Genomic DNA, 20,352 nt, shown 5'->3' with positions numbered 1-20,352 from the left:
AATAAGTGTCTTTTTTTTTTTTTTGAGTGATAAAGTAAAAATGTTGGGTGAAAGGTTAATAAATGTCATTCATTGGAGTTGCAACTTTGTTGAAGTTTAAAAAATATCTGTAGATCAAGTTAGTGTTTACTTGGTTACTTTTCTAAGGACTAGTAACGGCTATTGGTATGTAAATGACTATGCGGTGCCAATATAATAGACTTAAAATTTTATCCAATAGACATTTGGGTTGACGCCAAATTGACAATACGTTTGAGTTCAAGATAATCTAATAATCATAATAAAGACCGAATGAAATATGAAACTAAAAAATTTCTGATTAACATACTTCTGGTTTTCTGATAGCTTCAACTAATCTTCATCATTATATTTATTGTACGTCGATGTTTTATTTCCATTTTGTATATTTCTGATTTACTGATAAAAACTTTCAATAGATCCAATAGAGATCAAATCGCAATAACTTGTCCCATACTTTTCCAATGGTTCTTGAACTCTTCGATTCTTTTCAATTCAGCTCTTTTCTCTTGCTTTACCTTCGCACACCTTTCCCCTTTTAGATCTTTTACTCTTGAAAGAAAGAGAATCTACACCAGCTGTCTATCGTCATCATGTTTAAACTTGAAGTTCAAATCTTTTAGTTTTGTTCGTCAGCATTTTACCTTTGATCTTCTTTACGCAATATGAGTATTGAAGAAAATGTTTGACTACCAATTGTTATTCTTTAAACATTTATGACTACTTTGCTCACTAAATATTGGGCCATTGTAATAATAATTTTATTGTATCATCAAGAGAGTCAATCATGAAAATACTTCCTGTCCAATATAGTTAATTTCTACTCAATCTTTTTTTTGGTCAAGGGTCAGACAACTTTTTTACTTTCAAACATCACTCTTCTTCGTGACATTTATGGTTGTGCAAAACTCTGTATTATGAAACCAAGTTGCAGTTAAAATTAACTTGAAAATTGAACATTAAAATGTCTTCTAGAAAATAAATTCATGATTTTATGATTAAGTTTTTATCCTCATAATGAAAACATTCTTCTAATATTTCCAATACGTTACATCGTATTACTTGTTTTCAAAAACTTTACATTTTTCTCCAATTATTCATGTCAATCAATAATCCTCTTTTTTTTTTTTACAAATATTCTTTATCTATTTATTGAGAGAAATATTGGCGTATAAATTGAAATGTCAGTCAGTAAAAGTGATTGTAATAATCAGATAAAAATTTACAATTGAATTAATAAATATCGAATAATGTAGTTATTGAAATAGCAATTTTAAATTTAAGAAAAACATTATTTTCCATGATTAAAGCATCATTGAGAGTTGATGTAAAGACTATTTACATCAATTTTCCTCTTGCAATATTTGTACAAATGAATATGTATACACATTGAAAAAGGGAAAATGAAAATTTATCATCGAAACAATTGATATTCAACATAATATAATTGAATTTTAATATGACAAGGCAATGCTTTTTCGTTTTATCGGTTGTTTATCTGTGAAATTATATCCATCATGCCAATAATACATAGCGACGGTATAGAGGAACGATGAAGTGCAGCTAGTTTCTGCGTGGCAATGGCAATCGATCGAACAACAGACACTTGATACAAGAGCCATGTCTGTCGCACGAGTTAAGCCGTGCTCCTGAATTTCGATTATTTCTTTCGATCTACCCTGAGTACTAATAAGCACGTGTCAGAGATGTATGTCACATATATGACATCACATATCTCTCTAGCATCTACAATAGGTATCTTTATGTGTAAAAAAAAATCAATGGCTAATTACAGATTGTGTATAGTAGCTAAATTATAGTCATGATATTTCTGATGTGCCCCGTTATAATAACCTTTTCTTTCATATAATCATAACTTCATTGCGATGACATTGAAATTTATATATTATTCTCATTGAATCACTGCTAAAATTATCTCTAAGAGTGTATAACATTTGACTATAAATAACTCTTCTATTACAACACATAGAGTCCGTTTGAATCATAAGCAACAGGAAAATAATGGAAGTCATTCATACTTACATATTTCCTCGATTTTTTAGGTTAAGACGTTTACGACTAACGGAGAGAATTTGTGCACTAACTGTAAGTAAAAAGTGACAAGTCCATGTTTCGTAATAAAAATATTTCTGTTCAACCGTGAATTTTGGGTTGTTGTAAGTAATTTTAAAATTATCCTAAGTAATTATTTTACTAAGACACCTCTTAAGTATCAAATAAACTTACAAGAACTTGAAATTTACGATCGAATAGAAATATTTTTACTTCTAAACTTCGGAACGTGGACTTGTCACTTTTTGCACTTACATTTAGTGGAAAAATTCTCCCCGTGTTTAATTTATAAAAATTTATAGCACATTTGTTCTAGACAATTTAAGAAATGTGTAATTTAGCGAGGATAATAGCTAAAAGCTTATCTTGTGTAAGAATAAAACCGCACTATTATCAGTGACCAATACTCTCCATTATTGTTCTTAGTGTCACGTTAATGTAACAATTCGTAGTGATACATAACGCTTTAGAAGCACAAACGTGTCGAAACCGACACCCCGATAAACCATGCGTACGTAATGGTTGAAAAATTACTGCGATTAAGGCAGAAAGCATCCACCTCGTCCGCCATTTTCTCACAACACCTGCGAATTACCGCGTAATTGCCGCGCCTTCCATCTTCTGGCTATCCGTCCATGGGAACTCGAGCCATTTCATTGTCTAACGCCGTGTTCTCTCCTCTCTTTTCATGCAAGCATCAGACTCCTCAGACCAAGAGAGCAAGCAATAATAATACCCGCGTCGAATCAAAAATTTGAGCATACACTTCTCTCGTGTAATACACTTGTATCTTTCTTGTTATTTTTTCCGTAATTCTTTCGTTACACTGCAAAAGTAAAAGCATCCTACCTCATGTCAGCATCATCTTTTTCCTTTACACTTATATTTAACATTCTTTTTTTTATCTCCATTATTTTTTATCAAAATAATTTTATTTTTATTTATTAACACGAAAAAAACATAAATCAAAGAATGTAACTCAGAACATTGCACTTAAGGCCAGTCTCGTGAATAATTCAAGGCTACCGAGCACATTCATGATGCTAATCCATTGATTAAATCCGTGCGATTTGCGGAGACTAACCTTGTAATTATGATCGTGTGAAAAAATAAACCGTGGCAAATGGCAAAGCGAAAGCCTTAGTATAAATGCTTTAGTATAGTGTACACTACATCGTGTGTGCACGCATAAACCAGTCGTTGGATCCCTGCTGTCCACGAGCATACTCTTACCACACCAGACATATACCTGTAACTCGTAAGTATATGCCTACATACCATCATGATACTTATGCGTAGTCTTCGCACCAGCTATAAAGCAAATAACTACACGTGTCCAATTAGAATCGTAGGCTATGCCACCGGCGAAATAATGTGAATTGTGATCCCGATGGAACAACTATTTTACCAAAATGTCATCAAACCCCTACGGAAAAAATGGAGTATTCAAATGTCGATATAATTTAACCGAAATATCCTTGCTATGAAGGGAAAAAATAATTGGAAAAATAAAATATTAACGAAATGTTTTTTTTATTTCATTATTATTATGCTGATAAGTAGATATTTGAAAAAACGTTTCTCATTCATAAAAGTTTTAATGATAGTGAAAAAACAAACACAGCAAAACAAATAATAACATTCACTAGCTTTTTCCACAGCATTCAAATTAATAAAGAGTCAATAAAAATTCATAATCAAACCACTATTTTTCCTAAAAGCAGACACGTTACATGAATAATGAAATGCTTTTCACAAGAATTTGTTTCTTCATTAATTAAATTGCGATTGTGGAAATAAAATGGTGAAATAGAAAAAAAAATAGTAAACCAACTCGTTCATATTTTTCTATAAAAGTAATTGCATTATTTGCAAAAAATGGTTGAAATGATGTTCTTCTATCCACTTGAATGCGATATCATTTTTCCGGACATTGAAACATTTTAAATATCAAACTGTTATTATATTAACAAACAAAAAAAAAGTAAATATTTCATGTTTCTACAGTCGTGCTTGAGATTTTTCTGTGGAATAAAATGACAAGCCGGCTTGAATGAATGATCAAAGGAATAAGTATTAAGTGAGAAAACATAAAGAAGAAAAGTTGATAAAACCTCGTGATTATAGCATGACAGGGTTGAGAAACGGAAGCTCAAAAATGATTCTCATGGCGACGCCGTTACAGAAATTACCATGACAGAAATCAACGTGTTATAATGACTCTTATAGACGAATTTGACTCGCCTAGTGTAATTTTCTCGTAATTATCACGGCCAGTATAATATTTCTGAGCGTAATGAACCATTTATATGATTAATAGAGGCCGGCTTGATTCTTCGTGGACTTGAGAGTTGGTTGAGGTATATAGTAGTGCACAGTTTCACGCGGTGCGGTGGAATAGAGAGAAAAAGGAGAAAGGAGCCGGTCAGCTCGATACGGCGGCTCTCGTGCTCCAGGTATGCTATTATCATAATTGCTGCCAATAACGACCCATGATTGGTGCACTTGACGCTTTTTGGATCTTCTCTCCCTCGGAAGTCCCGTAAAATTTCTCTTCTTTGTAACAAAAAGTTCATTAACATCTCGCCAACACTTTTATTATCTAATGTTGAATTTTTGACATTTATTATTCTATTGATAATTCATTATGAAATATCATCTAATCACTCTTCAAATGTTATTCTCGCCATTATCGATAATTTAACTTTTTGTGTGATATTGATTTATAATTAATGAATTCTCTAAAAATATCTCTCTCTCAAAGAGAATTTTAGATTTGGTCTGTAGAAGAAATCCCGGAGATTCGATTCTTTTTTACGTGTTAGCTTTTAGTAGGTCGGTACTTTAATTATGTTGGTCATGATTGAAAAAAAAAGAGACAGTAACTGCAGAAGACAAGTAAGGAGCAAAAAAAGACTGAAGCAAAACCAAATGCTCGAGGGAGATGAAGCCAAAAGAACGGTCACTTGAGACTTGGCCTAGTGTTGGAGAAAGCATCTACAGGAAAACAGGACTTTTCGATGTTTCTCCTTTATTTATCTCACAGAGGACTGTGGGGCAAAGTAGACCGACGAGTCCTTTGCACAAGTTTCTCGTAGCCAAAAGCAGGAGGACAAGAGGGTGAAGTACAGTGAGAAAGACAAGTGGGTAAGCGAGGAAACAGGAAACAAGGGAGAACGAAACACAACCTACTGGCAAGACGTAGTGAATGCTCGAGAGAGAGAATGAGGGAAAATACGTCGACTTGAAAACTCTCTAGAGTTCTCTTAATTGTCTTGTTGTCGGTTTTTTTTTTTTTAACTCGGTAGCGAGCAAAATATATCGTTTTCGAACGTGCACTACTATTTATCTCTTCTTTTCTTTAGTAAAACCACGAATCGATCGAGCTGTCAAAGAACCATGTCACGTTCGCACGTGCGATGCTTATCTAAAAGTACTTAACTTAATATCACTTAAAATAACCTTTCCCCTAGATTCCAGATTACTTTATCATTAAATCAATCAACCAGAGAAAAAACGGAAATTTTTTCTAAATAGTTCCATTAAATTAACAGTCCTTGGCTGCTTACTCTTCAACAAAAACAATCGTGGAAAAATAAAGAACTCAATTATTTTTTTTTTTTTTTTTATTTATTGAATTCCCATACGAAAAAAATTTTCTAGCAATTTTTACTAGTCAATTTTGAGTAAATTTTACTAGATAAAGAAATTAACAATTTTTCAATAAATAAAGTATTGTACTCATCTTCGGATAAGAACATGGTCAAAGATTACATATTCTTCAAATGCAGTAAAATCAAAAAAGATTAAGTTATAAAATTAGGCAAACAGACGTGTTCCAGCATAGTAAAGTAAAAACATCTGAGAGTATAAAATAATCCTTTGATGTATGTATAATTATATTTAATTGATATATTGAATAGAAAGTAAATTTCTGAATTTTTTTCTAGAAATTATTACCGGCCAAACTAGTACTTTTTCCTAAGTTCTTTAGCTATCTTTACTAAAAAAATTGTTAATTTTTTTGGCTAGTAACATTCACTCTAAATTGACTAGTAAAAATTCTTAGAAAATTTTTTCCTTCCATGCACTTGATGGTTGATAGGAATTCATTATAAATATAAGTATGTTAAAACTCCAAAATATAATGTGGCTTATGTTGAAGCTGAAAATAAATTCGAGTATTAAATGAGAGACAACTGGAAATTATTAAATTTGAATCAATGTAGGACTTTTTTATATACCTTTTTTTTTTGACCTTTTTTACTCTAAGCTCTTATTGAACGAGAATTTCGTCGCAGATTACCTTGACGGACGGGCAAATAAGGGATAAAATTAGCAAGCGCTGTGGCATGCCTACGGGCATGAAGAAAAACGCAACCTGGCTGGTTCATTAAGTTCCCCTGCTGTCCTGACTTGGCGTTACAGCGACTGAGAGCAATGAAATGATTCGATTGCACCGTCCTCCACCTCCTTCTCCTTCTTCAACGACCGTGATCCTAGCTCCACGGTTAATTAACGCTACTGCCGCAAGCTTTAAAAATCCCATGCTCAATCTAAAGATATTCAAAGCACCAACGAAGGTCATTGCTTTCATTTTACTATTGGATCCTCCACTTTATAAAGTGTTATTTCCTAAATTATTTAAAATTTCAATAGCTGATGGCTATTTAATAAATTCTCTATAAAGTCTATTTCAATTGAAATCAAAAATGTTTACCTTATAAACAAGTGTTTATTTTTTTCATATCGATCCTGCTAGTTTTAGTTTCTCTATATCTCATGGATTCTTCCATAAATAACAATTAAGCAGTTTTGTTGGTAAAGCTTTTTTTAGCATGGAAACATTGTGTTAAGTATAGTCAGTAATATAAAGACATATGTATTTGATCGACGTTTCATAAATCATCAAATGCCATGTCTATTTCTATTGATTGTACCTGATTTATACAAACCATAAAATACTTAGTGTAGAACTAACGGCTTGATATAAACATTGACAAGTATACAGACACAGACTAAACATGCTCATAGTCCAATATTTATGGTAAGCATCAGAAGTACCAGTGGTAGTATGAACAGTCGAACTGGTACTACTAGTACTAAAGCATACAGAATCAATAAAAATATAGTAGGAAGTAGGAACAGAGGTTGAACCCTTTATAGGAAACCGGACTTCTGTATGCAAATGATTGGGAAAAACCACGTCAGCGTTCACGCGCACTATAGGCATAGTCTTGATGCAGTTTGAGAGTCCAGATGCTTGCTCCCATACTCATCCCTTTATTTCCTTTGCTTCTTATCTATCGAGCGGAAAATATTATGTCTTAACAATACTATACCATTATACATATATCGACTTAGCAGGCAATAATACATGTGGTGGTTGCTGATCATTTTGTCGATAGATTAGACAACATGTTAACACATATAGAGTAATGCGCGCGCAAATCACCGACCAGGTATATATGCATAGGTGTTTAAGGTTCAAAGGGGTAATATGTATAAGCGAGGCAAGGGGTGATACCACATTACAAGGGTGACACGCACGGCTAGAGCGATTATATCGATAATAGCTCCCTTGAGAATTGATCCTGTCTCCAATTTCTCGTCCCCTCATCATGAATCATTCCTTCTTTTCTTTCCTTAACAACCTACTCTTTTCTTCACTTCAATCTTACGATGAGAAATGACGATTTTCACGCTCTCTTGTTCCCATTGCAGTCAACATTTTTACAATCATAATCTTCGCTCCTATTTTATTCTACATACCTTCATTATCTATCTTTACTTCTTTATTTTTCCTCACGCTTACGATCATAATAGGTCATTTATTTTTTCTGGAATTCACCATGTATAAATAAATCAATTTTTCAAGCTTGATGGAATTTTTAAGTATTTAGTATAGAGGTCAATGAACAGTCGGCCATTTTATAAAATTTTTGTACCAGTTAAAAATAACTAAATTTTATTATTCCAATAACTTGTTTAGTACATGACGATCGTTAAAAGTTTGATAATTTTTAATTGAATTAGCTATCTATTGATTTTTTTTTATTCATAAGCATTCAGTTTGCTGGAGAAAATGATTAAAAAAACCTAGATATCATGGTGAAATGAATTTGATAGAGCATGGGAACAAGAGAATTATGAAGATCACGAGTGTATTAGAGTAACAATTGATAGTAAGTAGTATTCTGTTGACACGACGTCGATTTCTGTATTGCATTGATACTATTCTGCTCTGACAAAATTGATATTTCGGTACGTGTCATGAATAGTTTCGAGCAAAATGGAAAGTGAATACGATGGAGACTGAGACGAATGAAGCAAAGAAACTCGATTCACGCGTATCGACAAAACATACTTTCTTTCAAAGAATTGAATTCCCACCCAAGCGCTTGAGTATGATGGGTTGTAGCTATATACCTGAAAAAAAAACTTTACCTGAGGATTCTCCTATCTTCAGAGTCTCGATTCTAGAATATAAAATCCTTAGAAAATCCATATAGCTAGCCTGTTCAGCCAACCGTCAGGATAAGCGGATTTCAACTCTCAGCTTCTTTGGTAGAATAGGATCCAACAGCTCTGCCTACCTTTTACTACCACAAAAGTCGTCCTTAACTACCGCTTCATTTATTTCTAAAAATTACTGTTACATATTTTTTTTTCTTATATCCTTTAATTCTATTCTTACTAAAACTTTGTTTTCACGTATATTATTGTGGGTTGTGAGCACTTTATTTAGCATTATTGAAATTAGACACGCTTTTTAAATAACACAGAAAATCTCTGAAAATTTACTTCCCTCTTACACTTATTGAACTTCGAAAATCAGTGAAACGAACACATGGGAACTAAACGAGAAGGGAATGTGTAGTGGCATTCACTTTTTTCTGCATTGTATTCATCACTGATGTTGTAGTAACAACACACTTATGCTGCTCAGCAGTTTTTATTCTTATGCTTGCTAAGTTGACTATTGTTTCCAGTTTTTTCTTTGTGTTTGATTAATAATTATTATACAAGGGAAATAACAGTGTTTTATCGTCATAAATAATCTATTAATGTCACCTAACTCTTACATATTATTAATAAAGCATGCCTTTATTTTTCACGTGACTTAAAGAATCAATTTGAAAAATATTTTTCAATAATAATATGAAATGATTTTAGTCAAACACATTTTCTAACATTTTGTTCGTGTAATTCATGTTTGATAAGAAAATAATTACACATTACAAATGTTGGTGTATGTTGAGTGCAATGGGAAACATGAGTAGAACTTGGCGTGAAGAAAAAGCATTTGATGCAAGCACGTTATACTGACGAGTTATGATGATTACACTAGCTCAAGAATTCGTAGAATTAGTAAAATTTCCTGTTCTTTATTTATATTGTTTTATTTTTTGCTGAACAATAAATAACTACATATTCAACGAAACATACAATAAATACAAATTATATAGTTGAAAAAAAAAAATCAAGAAAGCTGTTGAAAAATCTCCTTGAAAAAATATTTAGCCTTTGAGTGAAGACATAATATTTTCACGCTAATAAATAAGCTTAACCCTACAAGTACCAACTAGTACAAAGCAGGTAGAAGGTAAAGGTATATAATCACTCCTAACTTCTAAACTTTTGTGTTGTTACATGCAATAAAAATTGTCTGTCAAAGTTTAGTTATTGTTAGATCATTCCTGAATTATTAACAATTGTAAATAGAACGATAAACCTATTATAAGGGTGTTGAACGTGATCATTTTGTCGTGAAGTTTATGAAGTAGTTTATATTTTATGCTTAATATTTGAAATTTTTTTTAGTTTAAGAAATAAATAAAAATTTATTGCAATAAATGTACACTTCAAAACTGTCATAAATAACTTCTCCAGTTATTGCATCAATAAGACTCTTCGAAGAAATAAGTAGAGCCATTGATACAATAAATACTAATGAAGAGTTTTATAATAAAACTGAAATATTTAAATATAAATTCAATTCCAGTAACTAAATATAAAATGGATATTTAAATAATTCATGAAAGGAGGGTACAAAAATAACGATAAAGTAATGAGGAATTTATATAAGATGTTCAACGTTATATTCATGATGGATTGAAAATATAAAAGCATGACAAACCTAATAAGGAATGTATTAAAATCACTCTCCTATGAGCGATAGGGGTTTAAAAGAAAGATTGGACATTTACTGTGTCATTTTAACATACTGTAATTTTCTATGTGGTTGATAGGATTATAATCCTGATGGACGTAGTTAGTTCGATATGACAGACTCTTGCATATCAGTATGCCTGAAGTAAATATACATATAGTATCGTCTGCCTAGCTTCAGGCATAAGACACAGTACCTACATAGCGTATATTATATAGTATACATTATGTAAAATTATTCATGTCCTAGCTTCGAGTAGTACCCATTTCTGGACCCATACATATTCCCTCTCAGCCATAGAGGAGTGCTAGTGTGCCAACTCGTCTCTTGGTATGTAAACTCCCTCAGTACATTTGATGTACTATAGTAATAAACAGTATTATCATTGCTTGCTCATTTTATGTTTCCAAATTTTGTCAATACTCTAAGTACATCAGTGGAGACATTGAGTTATTTCAAGCCAACTGAATATTTTTATTATTATTCTCCCAGCATCGTTGAATTAATTTAACTTTGAATATTAAGATAAAAATATTATTTTTCAGCACTTGAAAATTTTGCTGATTAGAACATTACTAGTATGTCGATAATTTAGCGAATTAAATTCATAGATATGCAGAATAAACATTTACATTTGTCGCATATCACTTGGACAGATGTGTTTAAGAGTTTGTTGTCAAAATGTTGCTCATTCCATACTGTATACTTTGTTGATATTGTAAACATTTACTAATCTTCTATATTGTATTAATAATATTAATATTTCCCTCGTTGTCATAATATTCATCACCTACATATACACATGGCGTATATGCAACTATGCCGTTGGTATGCCTCCCCAATATTCTCTATTGATTATCCCATCCTTCATATCAAGTGAATTTAATCAATAAAAGTCCCCCTCTAGGTTTAAAAGTCAATGCAAAAAATATTTAATCAAATAAAAATGGAAAACAAGGAACAATATAAACAATTTTTTTAATTCATTATCTATGCTGTTGAATGTCATCAAACAAAATTAGTTGATTTTAATTGAGTGTTTTAAATGCAAGGAAAATTTAAATTATTAATCAAATATGCCTCGTATCTCATTTATAAATATAATAAAGCATATTTTTCATTTAAATGAATTAATTATTATCATAATCTTGAGTATAAAGTCATTAGACACTATTATTCATTCCAATTAATTATTATCTATTAAAGATTGGTGGTTCAAAGTTTATTATATTGAATTAAATGTCCGCAAATGCTAAACTTGCATGACTGATTAGAGAAAAGTTTCAATTGGGGTTAGACTCAAAGGCGTAGATAGAAAATTGTTGACGACTTTTAACTGCCTCAAAGCTCCTTAACGTCTGTCGTTCCCAATGAATAACTCTCTCCCTTGGTCTTATTCATTCTTATTGCCAGTGGGACACATTTACACTTACAATCATAATATCATACTTATATGTATAAGCTGATAAACTTGTGTATGAGGGTTTACGTTCGATCCGATTGCATGCCGCAACGATATTAATCATCACTGCTCTGACGTGCCCTCGCCCCTTCGTTTCGCGTTATTTACCCCCTTCCTCTCCACCTTCTCTCTATACAGTAACTCAAACGACGACTCTCTCACTCTCTCTCTCTCTCTGCTCCTATCCTCAGTGCCTATCAAGTGACCCCCGTTGTGCTCTAGCGGGGGTTGTTCTGCCTATTTTTATACAGAAGCTGTGTGAAAATAAACCTCTGACATACTACTCCTATAATTAAAGTACCCATAACAATAACGATAACGTATTCTATTTATTGTTTAACAATTAAACCTAACCTTTTTTTTTTATTCTAAAAAATCCGTTGTTATTTGTCATGGACTTTTAGTAAAATTTATTTAGAGAGAGGAAAAAAAATAAAATCAAATATTTTTATGGATCTGAATCACATACATGTATTAATTCATCTCCAAAATATGATCTGGGCTTGTTTATTACCAGACAAGACATATGTTTTTGATAACCGATCTCAATAATTGCTTTTTAAAGATGAATATGCAGCTGCACTGGTGTAAAATACATTTTGTCAGATAATAAATTTTTCCATCTGAAGTTATTATTTGAAATAGAATGACTTTCATCATGATTGCAAGTAAAATTGTGAGAAGTTTATGATGAATGGTCAAGAATAAACATTTTATTATTTTATACTTTATGATCGAATAATATTATTCTCTCATAATCCCACATATTCAATCTTTAAACTCGATTAAGTAATCTATAATTAATTGATAACTAACATTCATTTCATATTCTATCAATTATTATTCCAAGTCTATTAATTAATCATAATTATGCTCATTAATCATTTTATTTATGCAAATTAAATATTCTATTCTATTTGAAAAATGTTAATGAATTCAGGGAAATGGGAAAAAAAAACAAACAAACAAAAGAAAATAATGATTTTTTAAAAACTCTTGAAAATATTTGATGAGAAAAATCGAGTATAGTACAAAAAATGCCAGACATTTATCTATTACTCCAGAAAACTCAATCGATCTCTCATTAAGATTTCTCTCTCTATCTCTCCTCCTTTTACTTCATCCTTTCCTTTCTCATCTTACCACGTACTTCTTAGTGTTCTTGTCTGATGGTCGAACCATTCAATTGGATTACGAATCTTCTCGGATGTACGAGGGTTCAGTAACGATGCTCGGGAAATTCAGCAGCGATTAACTTTCATCACTCAGAAACGATGAAATTTTTTTTCTTTGCTTCAATCTCTATCGATTTTAGATTTTTTTTTTCTATCTTAAGCTTGTCAGCTATTGCCATGGTAACATTTGTCAGTAAAAACGATGAAACCGAGGCAAAATAAACTATTGAAGCATAGACGAACTATTAGCAGGTAACTGTAAACTAAAAAAAAAGTATCTATATTTACTAAGCTCATCTTTATCCATGATACTGAAATATATAACTTGTTATAAATAAATCAATGACCTCAAAGCTTGACCGTATTTCTCGAACGAATACATTTTCTCCAATTTGTTCTATTAGAATTGGATAAATCCCAATCGGAGACAAATTTGTATGAACCTTTATAGATACAACACATTTGTGTATGTCTTGTTTCACTTGGTAAATAAGTTAAACTGCACAACGTATAGTAGTACGGTACATGTCCATGCATATATCCCTAAGAGGCTCGTAACCTTTTTTCATGAAAGGCAAACGAAACTAATTTGTCGAGAGAATTTCTCAAGCTGTAGTTCTCCAATTGCATTCTGCACGTCAACTGTAGGCATTCGCAACTGTTTTTAACGTAGTCGTAGCCTTACACTTTATAACGAGTTCGATTCCCACGAGTAAATATAAGTTTCTGACTGATGATGAATTCACGTGAATTATTATCAACTTTATCCCTAAGTGTTTCTTCTTCCAATTAATTCTTCAGTTAAAATAATTATTTTGAAGTTATTATCATCATCACTATTTTGGAATTAATACATTTTCTCTCAACATTTTGATTTTAATTATAAAAATATATATTCAAATCCAACATAAATGATATACTCAGTGCATATTTGATGATTTAATAATTTGAATATACTGTACAAATGTAATTGACATACTTGAATAATATAACGGTACATTCTGATCTACTTAATTTATCCAACAAATGTTTGCGACATGGATGATGTATAATATACAGTGGTGCAAATAAAGTTAGCACACATATGTGTGTATACAAAAACATATATTTACACATACATTGACGATGCGCGGATGTCGAAATGTACGAAACATTCGCGTGCTTATGCGTGAGTCTTTCAACCCTTCTCATGATCGCTTTAAGAAGCGCAAGAACGAGTAAGCGCGAAAGAGAACAAGTGAAGGGAGTGAGACACGGGTAGACAGCTACCGTGCTCGGCTTCTAGATGCAATGATTAAGAGTGATTCACGGTCCGTCCGGGACAGATGGCGGTTGCTTTCCTAATGAGTCGTAATTAATGGTTTAGGTATGCGTGTAAGCAATGCCCAGTCACACTTTCTCAGAAACCTTAACTCGTATAGGTATCGCCTTTCAAATAATTCAAGTTGGCTAATATATAGGATTAATGTCAGAAAAGACGGGCTACATTTTTTTACATTCATTATTATCACTGTATGCAATATTTGTTCGCAAAAAAAAATATCACCAAACTCGTCTATGGCATAATATTTCATGCAAAGTTCCTCTGCGTTCTCGATATTTTTTCCTTGTTTTTCTAACTCTGATACTCGAGGGTGCGCAAACAGATGCAAGAACGAAAATTATATTTACATAACGTCATTTATTTAAATATAAAAAACATTTTATGTCTACTATATATCAGAAAATATGATATCAATAAACTAGGAAGGAAAATATTTATGAGCGCAAGTTTGATGTGTGAATCTTGGATGTAACCTAATTTTTATTCAAGTGTCATCTACTGAGGTATTTTTTCCTTTTTTCTCAATTATCATCTTATAAGGTAAATCCAAGATAATTGGTATTCTGAGGACAGTCAAAGATACTCATTTTAATTAATTTTATACTAAAAATGTCGATGATAGTGAAAAAAAAGGGGTCAACGACTTTAAACTTCATCTGATGAATGAAAGATGACAAAATATTTGAGTGAAATTTATGAAAAATTATGGAATTTTGAAATGAATTTTTTTAAATTAATTTTTTTCCTTCTAATTAAAAACGTTTGTCTTCAGACTAATGAAAATGAGTTCACATGATTCTAAATTTATTCTTGCTCCAATTTTTTTGATTTATTCACCCTCTAGACTACATTTATCCACTGACTTGCTCTCATAAAAATTAAAAATGAATTTTTTCAAATATCTCACTGGTATTTAATTACTCTTCATTGATTTTCTTTTTTTTTTTTTTTCAACTCATCATAACAAAATATTTATATAAAACCTTCTGTTGCTGACTGCTCATTAAAAGTATGCTGAACACAATTGATTGTCATTTAGAGTCAACTAAAAGTTGTCTATAGTATAAAAAGTTGACTTATAAATAGATTGAATTGAATATTAGTTTTGTGATTTTTATTTAGAATTTCCAATTCCATTTCCTTAATGTAAAATGAAATAATAATAACTCATGTATATTTTTTTTTTTTTTTACCAAGAACTCATTCAGTAAGTCGTAAAGATTTTCAATTTTAACAAATGGGTTTGTCGATAATCCAAAACTAAATATCCGTAAGTTGTTAAAGTCTTCGATCGCGTGTGTAAGTGAAGGAGGATCGGTGCACCCTCGTCGTTGTTGACGAGGAATGAGGATATAAAGGGGATTCAAGGAGAAAGGGTTGAAGGAGGGCTTCGACGAGTTCTATCTAACTTGCTAGAGCAAATAACACCTGCCGTTCGTGTCGTGTAAACTTTAGCCCAACCTCCTCGAAAGTTAGCATCGATGCCGAGTTGGATGTATAGGAGATGTATGAGGGTGAGAAGTTGCTTTCATGAAGAAGAGTACTTTTCTTGGCTGAATGGAGATGGTGTGCTCTTGTTTCTCTAATTTTCATCATACATATTATCCTAAAGTTTTGTTAATTAATAATAGTCTAGTAATTAATAATCATAGTCTAAAAGTTTTCATAATAAAATAAATTTTTATAAAGTTTCATAGATTAGCATGTCGACCAAAACATCTTAAAGTCAATCGATAACAAGCTAAAGTTGAATGAGATAAAAAGTTTCTAGAACAACACAATAAAAGCACTTTTAACTTTTTAGATTTTTCAATAAACCATGAAAGACTAGAATGAGTATAAATAAAGTATATTTATCGAATTATTTATACTCCAATTTGTAAAATAAATTTTGTCTTGCTATCACTAAAATTATTCGATATATTTTTCAATGTCTAGTAATAATATGGTAATTGTGTAGAATCCCTCCCCCCATCCCATCTACACAGTTTTGTATAGGCACGTTTTTCGGAAAAAAGTAATGCAACCAGGACTCGAACCTGGATCCCCCAAGTTTCCGCGTTAGATGCTTTACCACTTGAGCTATCGCAATATTTTTAATTATTATTTTCCTAGACGTACCCATACTCATCGTAGTCCAACAAGAACTCCGCCGTCCCTCATACGGCCTTAAATTTAAGTAAATTTAATAAATCGCTAAATTCGCAAATAGGGCTGAGGGATATTTTCGAGACATGTACCTAAAGTATATTTATTGACTTATTTATACTCCAATTTGTAAAATAAATTTTGTCTTGCTATCACTAAAATTATTAGATATATTTTTAAATGCCTAGTAATAATTCATATAAATTACTATCGAAATTAAAATAATTTCATAAAATTATTCAAGTTTTTAGTTAGGAAGCAAGTGTGTGTAAAAAACTAGAATAAAAAGATGTCTAATTAAATATTTCTTTGAAAAGATGTGAGTGTCCTTGAATGATGTATTTTTTCATAACTAATTCAAGAGGTGTGATAGCACGATGTGATTTTGATGAATAGCCTTGAATTTATTCAGATTTGGACATGAATATCTGATGCACGACGTGAGACACTCGCGTGACCTCAAAGCAACTGAGTGTAGAAGCCGCGGAAGCCTGTGTCACATAACGGAATGCATACAGTGTACACCGCGTTTCCGATGTCACCAATTTCTGTCACGCAAAACTTTATTTTTATAAAAGCAACAATGTTAAAGAGGAGTCACCAGTAGACAGCCTAATGAAGTTGTTCATTTTTTAAAATTATATATGTTATAACGAGAACAGGATATGGGTTAAGAAGTCGTCTTTTATAAAAAAGTTCAAATGATAATTATACAGAAGCTTTTTTTTTTTTCATTTTAATCCATTCGTATGTATGTTGCAATTAAATTCAGTAAAATATGGGTAATATGTCGAGTTCAGCAGTTAAATCCGTTGACATATTTATCGTGAGATAATTTAAAGTTTAATGTTACGCAAACCTTCAGCTTTATTACTCTATCTACTATATAGAGAGTTGTATAAATAACACACTTGACGAGAAAAATTTATAATACAAAGAGAAATTTTTGCTTACTTTTAATCGCCACTACTCGTAATATAGTCGTTAGTGAAGAACTTTTAGAAAAACCAGTTTGTTGTTCATGTTTGGAGAAAAACTTTTCAATAAAACAAACAAAAAAAAAATTTTGATATGTAACATTTTCTGATGGCTTTTATAACAATAAAAACAAGCTTTTGAAATATTTTTTTTTTTATTTAATAAATGAATTAAAAATACTTGGAAACAATTTTTTTTTTAAAATAAATGTAGATTAGCGTGGTATAAAATTAGATAAATTTATCGTGAGATAATGTGGCATTCATATAATTTACGAATATCACTAATTGTGAAGAAGAATAAGAAGAAGAGTAGAGACAGTATGTAAATGATGTAGAACTATAGAAAACAAGAACACACACATCTCTAACATATAAGCGTTAATTCTCGTAGTCTTTTGTTCGACAAATGAAGTTCCGACGCAGCGTTATAATAGCACCATTACCCGTTTCAAATTGGTTCTATCCACGAGACTAGTTTCATCAAGAACACACACTCATACCATTTCTCCCTCTCTTATTTTTCCTTTTTTTTTTCTTTATAGCTTTATACCATGATAATTGGCTGCATTCTTGAGCTCTAATGTGTTCAACATAATCACTAATTGTAATTGAATTTGTCAATCATTATTATTCTCCCTAATTACATTGAAGAAAATTGAAGGCTGATGAGAATGACTTAAACCCCAAAAAAAGATACTGAAATTCCGAGATTATCAATAATCGTATCAAGCAATTAGATGAGTCTAAAAAAAGAAGGATAAAGTCTTGAGATTAGGATGATTAATACTCTCTGTGGTCATTGGTTATTTAATTTCTTCACTGATTTTATCTGTCTGATAACAAAAGCCATTATTAACTTGGCATGTTGGTATACAATAATTTACCTCAAAGTGAAAAGCGACAATGTTATAGCCACGAGATATATTTCTGAATATAATGACATGCCTATTTCATATACACAGAGAGATGCAGTGACTCATTACGAGCACGTATATCCATGCTTATTCTTCGTATATCTTATAATGGGTGCTATGCCTAGCAAGTAAAGAGTCGAGTTCTCGAGAATCTCAACAAGCAGCACATTGAGTCGGAACGTTTGTCTTTTTCACGTGTGTATGTGTCTAATACGAGTGTGTATATACATAGACTTGCGTGAGCATGATATGGATCGAGCGCGTATAAGTATACATATCGATGCGCCCTCGCGCAACTTGAGACCATGCAAGGCTTCACCATCACCTCATCCTCTTTCTTTCTAGCTCTTTCTCCTCAGAAGGAAGCGAAAGAAGCTTTGATGATAGAAGAATGTGCCTCGGGGCTGCATCCATTCGCACGATTTTTCATTTCTCATCCGTGCGAGCGTCGCTGAAAAGTGAGACAGCATCAGGAAAAGAAAGGAAAGAATGTATATAAACATGTCCATGTGTGAGTAAGAGAGTAAGGACTAAATAGTCAACGTATCCTATCGACGATCCTGCGGTTTCTGATACTATCGTTGGATTAATTATGCGTAATGCGTTGAGCTTTAGCGAGTGCAGCACATAGTTATACTACACAGAAACAGCTACCTCAGCTGTACGTACACGCCATTTCCTCACAATCTATTCCTACTACAACTTAACATTCAATTATCATTGTCTTTCTCGCTGGAATTGCTACCTGTTTCCGCGATAATTATAATTACATTAACTAAGTTTAACACTAGGATTAAATACATTTTTATTTCAATATCAATAATGAATTACTTTTTTTTTCTGATTTTTAGGCGTAGTCGAAGCTAGAGGCCTCACCATGGAGTGCGGCAAGGGTCGGCGGAGAGGCCTTCTTGGCGGATTTATCCTTGCCTGGCTCTTCATCAGCGATTGTATCCTCGCCGCGAGAGATGGAGGTATGTCAACTCGTTTTATTTTCCATCGCCCGAGAAAATCTTATGTCTTGGATTATTTCACAAAAAAACAGTTACATTACTTCCCATTTACATTTAAACAAAATCACACTTTTATCGATAAAAACTCCTTTCGATAAAATGTATCATTTTATTTTCTTTTTCTACTCAAAAATGATTTTTGAAGTAATATTTAAAATATGTCGGATTTTTTTCACGTCAATGACTTACGATACTAGAGAAAAATAAATTTCATCCTTTTTATAAATTCATCTTTAAAGGAATGCACTCGAAGACATAAATTTAAAAAAAAAAAAAAGAGTAAAAAATCAAGAACATTAACGAGCAAGCTGCTCAAGTGAATCCATGGGGATCGAATTGCGATCGAAGATGAAAATATACGAAGAGAGTGTAAAGTAGAATAAGATGGATAGTCATCCAAAGCAAATCAAAAGGTGTGGTGGTGTGTAGAGATAGAAAGTGGAAGAGAGAAAGGTATCGAAATAAAGGCTTTTATTTCTTCATTATATATATATACATATATATATATATATAGCTGTGTATATATTTATATTGTATATATATATATATATATATTTCCTCGCAATAATTATATACGTCGCTGCGTCAAATCTGTGACATGACTGGTGTTTGCTCTCGCTTTGAATCTTATTCCCTCTTCAACACCACCCTTCTAGATCTTTATGACATTTTCCTTGCTTTATCAGGTTCAAGTTCTCTGAGATTTGTGTTAGGTACAATATTAAGTCTCATTACAGCAATCAGATATTACTTCCTCTCATATTGTTTCTATTTATTTCAACGTAAATTTAACAGCGCTTTTAACAGCTAATTATCAAAAGATAACAAATTAAATTGATCAATAAATATTATTAGTGAATTATTTATCAGTTTAGAAGAAATAAGTTTAAAGGCAAGAAAAAAAACATTCTTTTGAGTCGGTATTTTATCAAAGAGAAATTAATCGACAGAGAGTACGTGTTCTGTTTGAATAATATTTTTTTCTGTTTTTTAAAATACATTTTTATCTTTACTTCTTTGTTTATAACAAGTAAAACGTTACTAATTTGATTCTCGCGTGTCAGTAGCCAAC

At 31.8% G+C, this 20,352-nt stretch overlaps 1 protein-coding gene across 8 annotated transcripts in view; it reads left to right on the top strand.

Annotated features, from left to right (window-relative positions):
* Positions 1 to 20,352, top strand: part of LOC118065108 (latrophilin Cirl-like) — a 101,505-nt gene that overhangs the window by 25,725 nt on the left and 55,428 nt on the right. For all 8 annotated transcript variants that reach the window (XM_035080197.1, XM_035080186.1, XM_035080205.1 and 5 more), the window contains one exon: positions 19,119 to 19,241. In XM_035080197.1, coding sequence (XP_034936088.1) covers positions 19,145 to 19,241 — 97 coding nt within the window. In that variant the 5' untranslated portion in view covers positions 19,119 to 19,144. The remainder of the gene's footprint in view (positions 1 to 19,118; positions 19,242 to 20,352) is intronic.

The sequence above is a fragment of the Chelonus insularis genome, unplaced genomic scaffold (genome assembly GCF_013357705.1).
Source record: "Chelonus insularis isolate UGA/USDA-ARS -01 unplaced genomic scaffold, ASM1335770v1 contig_117_pilon, whole genome shotgun sequence".
NCBI lineage: Eukaryota > Metazoa > Arthropoda > Insecta > Hymenoptera > Braconidae > Chelonus > Chelonus insularis.
Note: the sequence above shows the minus strand (reverse complement) of the source record. Positions and strands in the feature narration are given on the sequence as shown.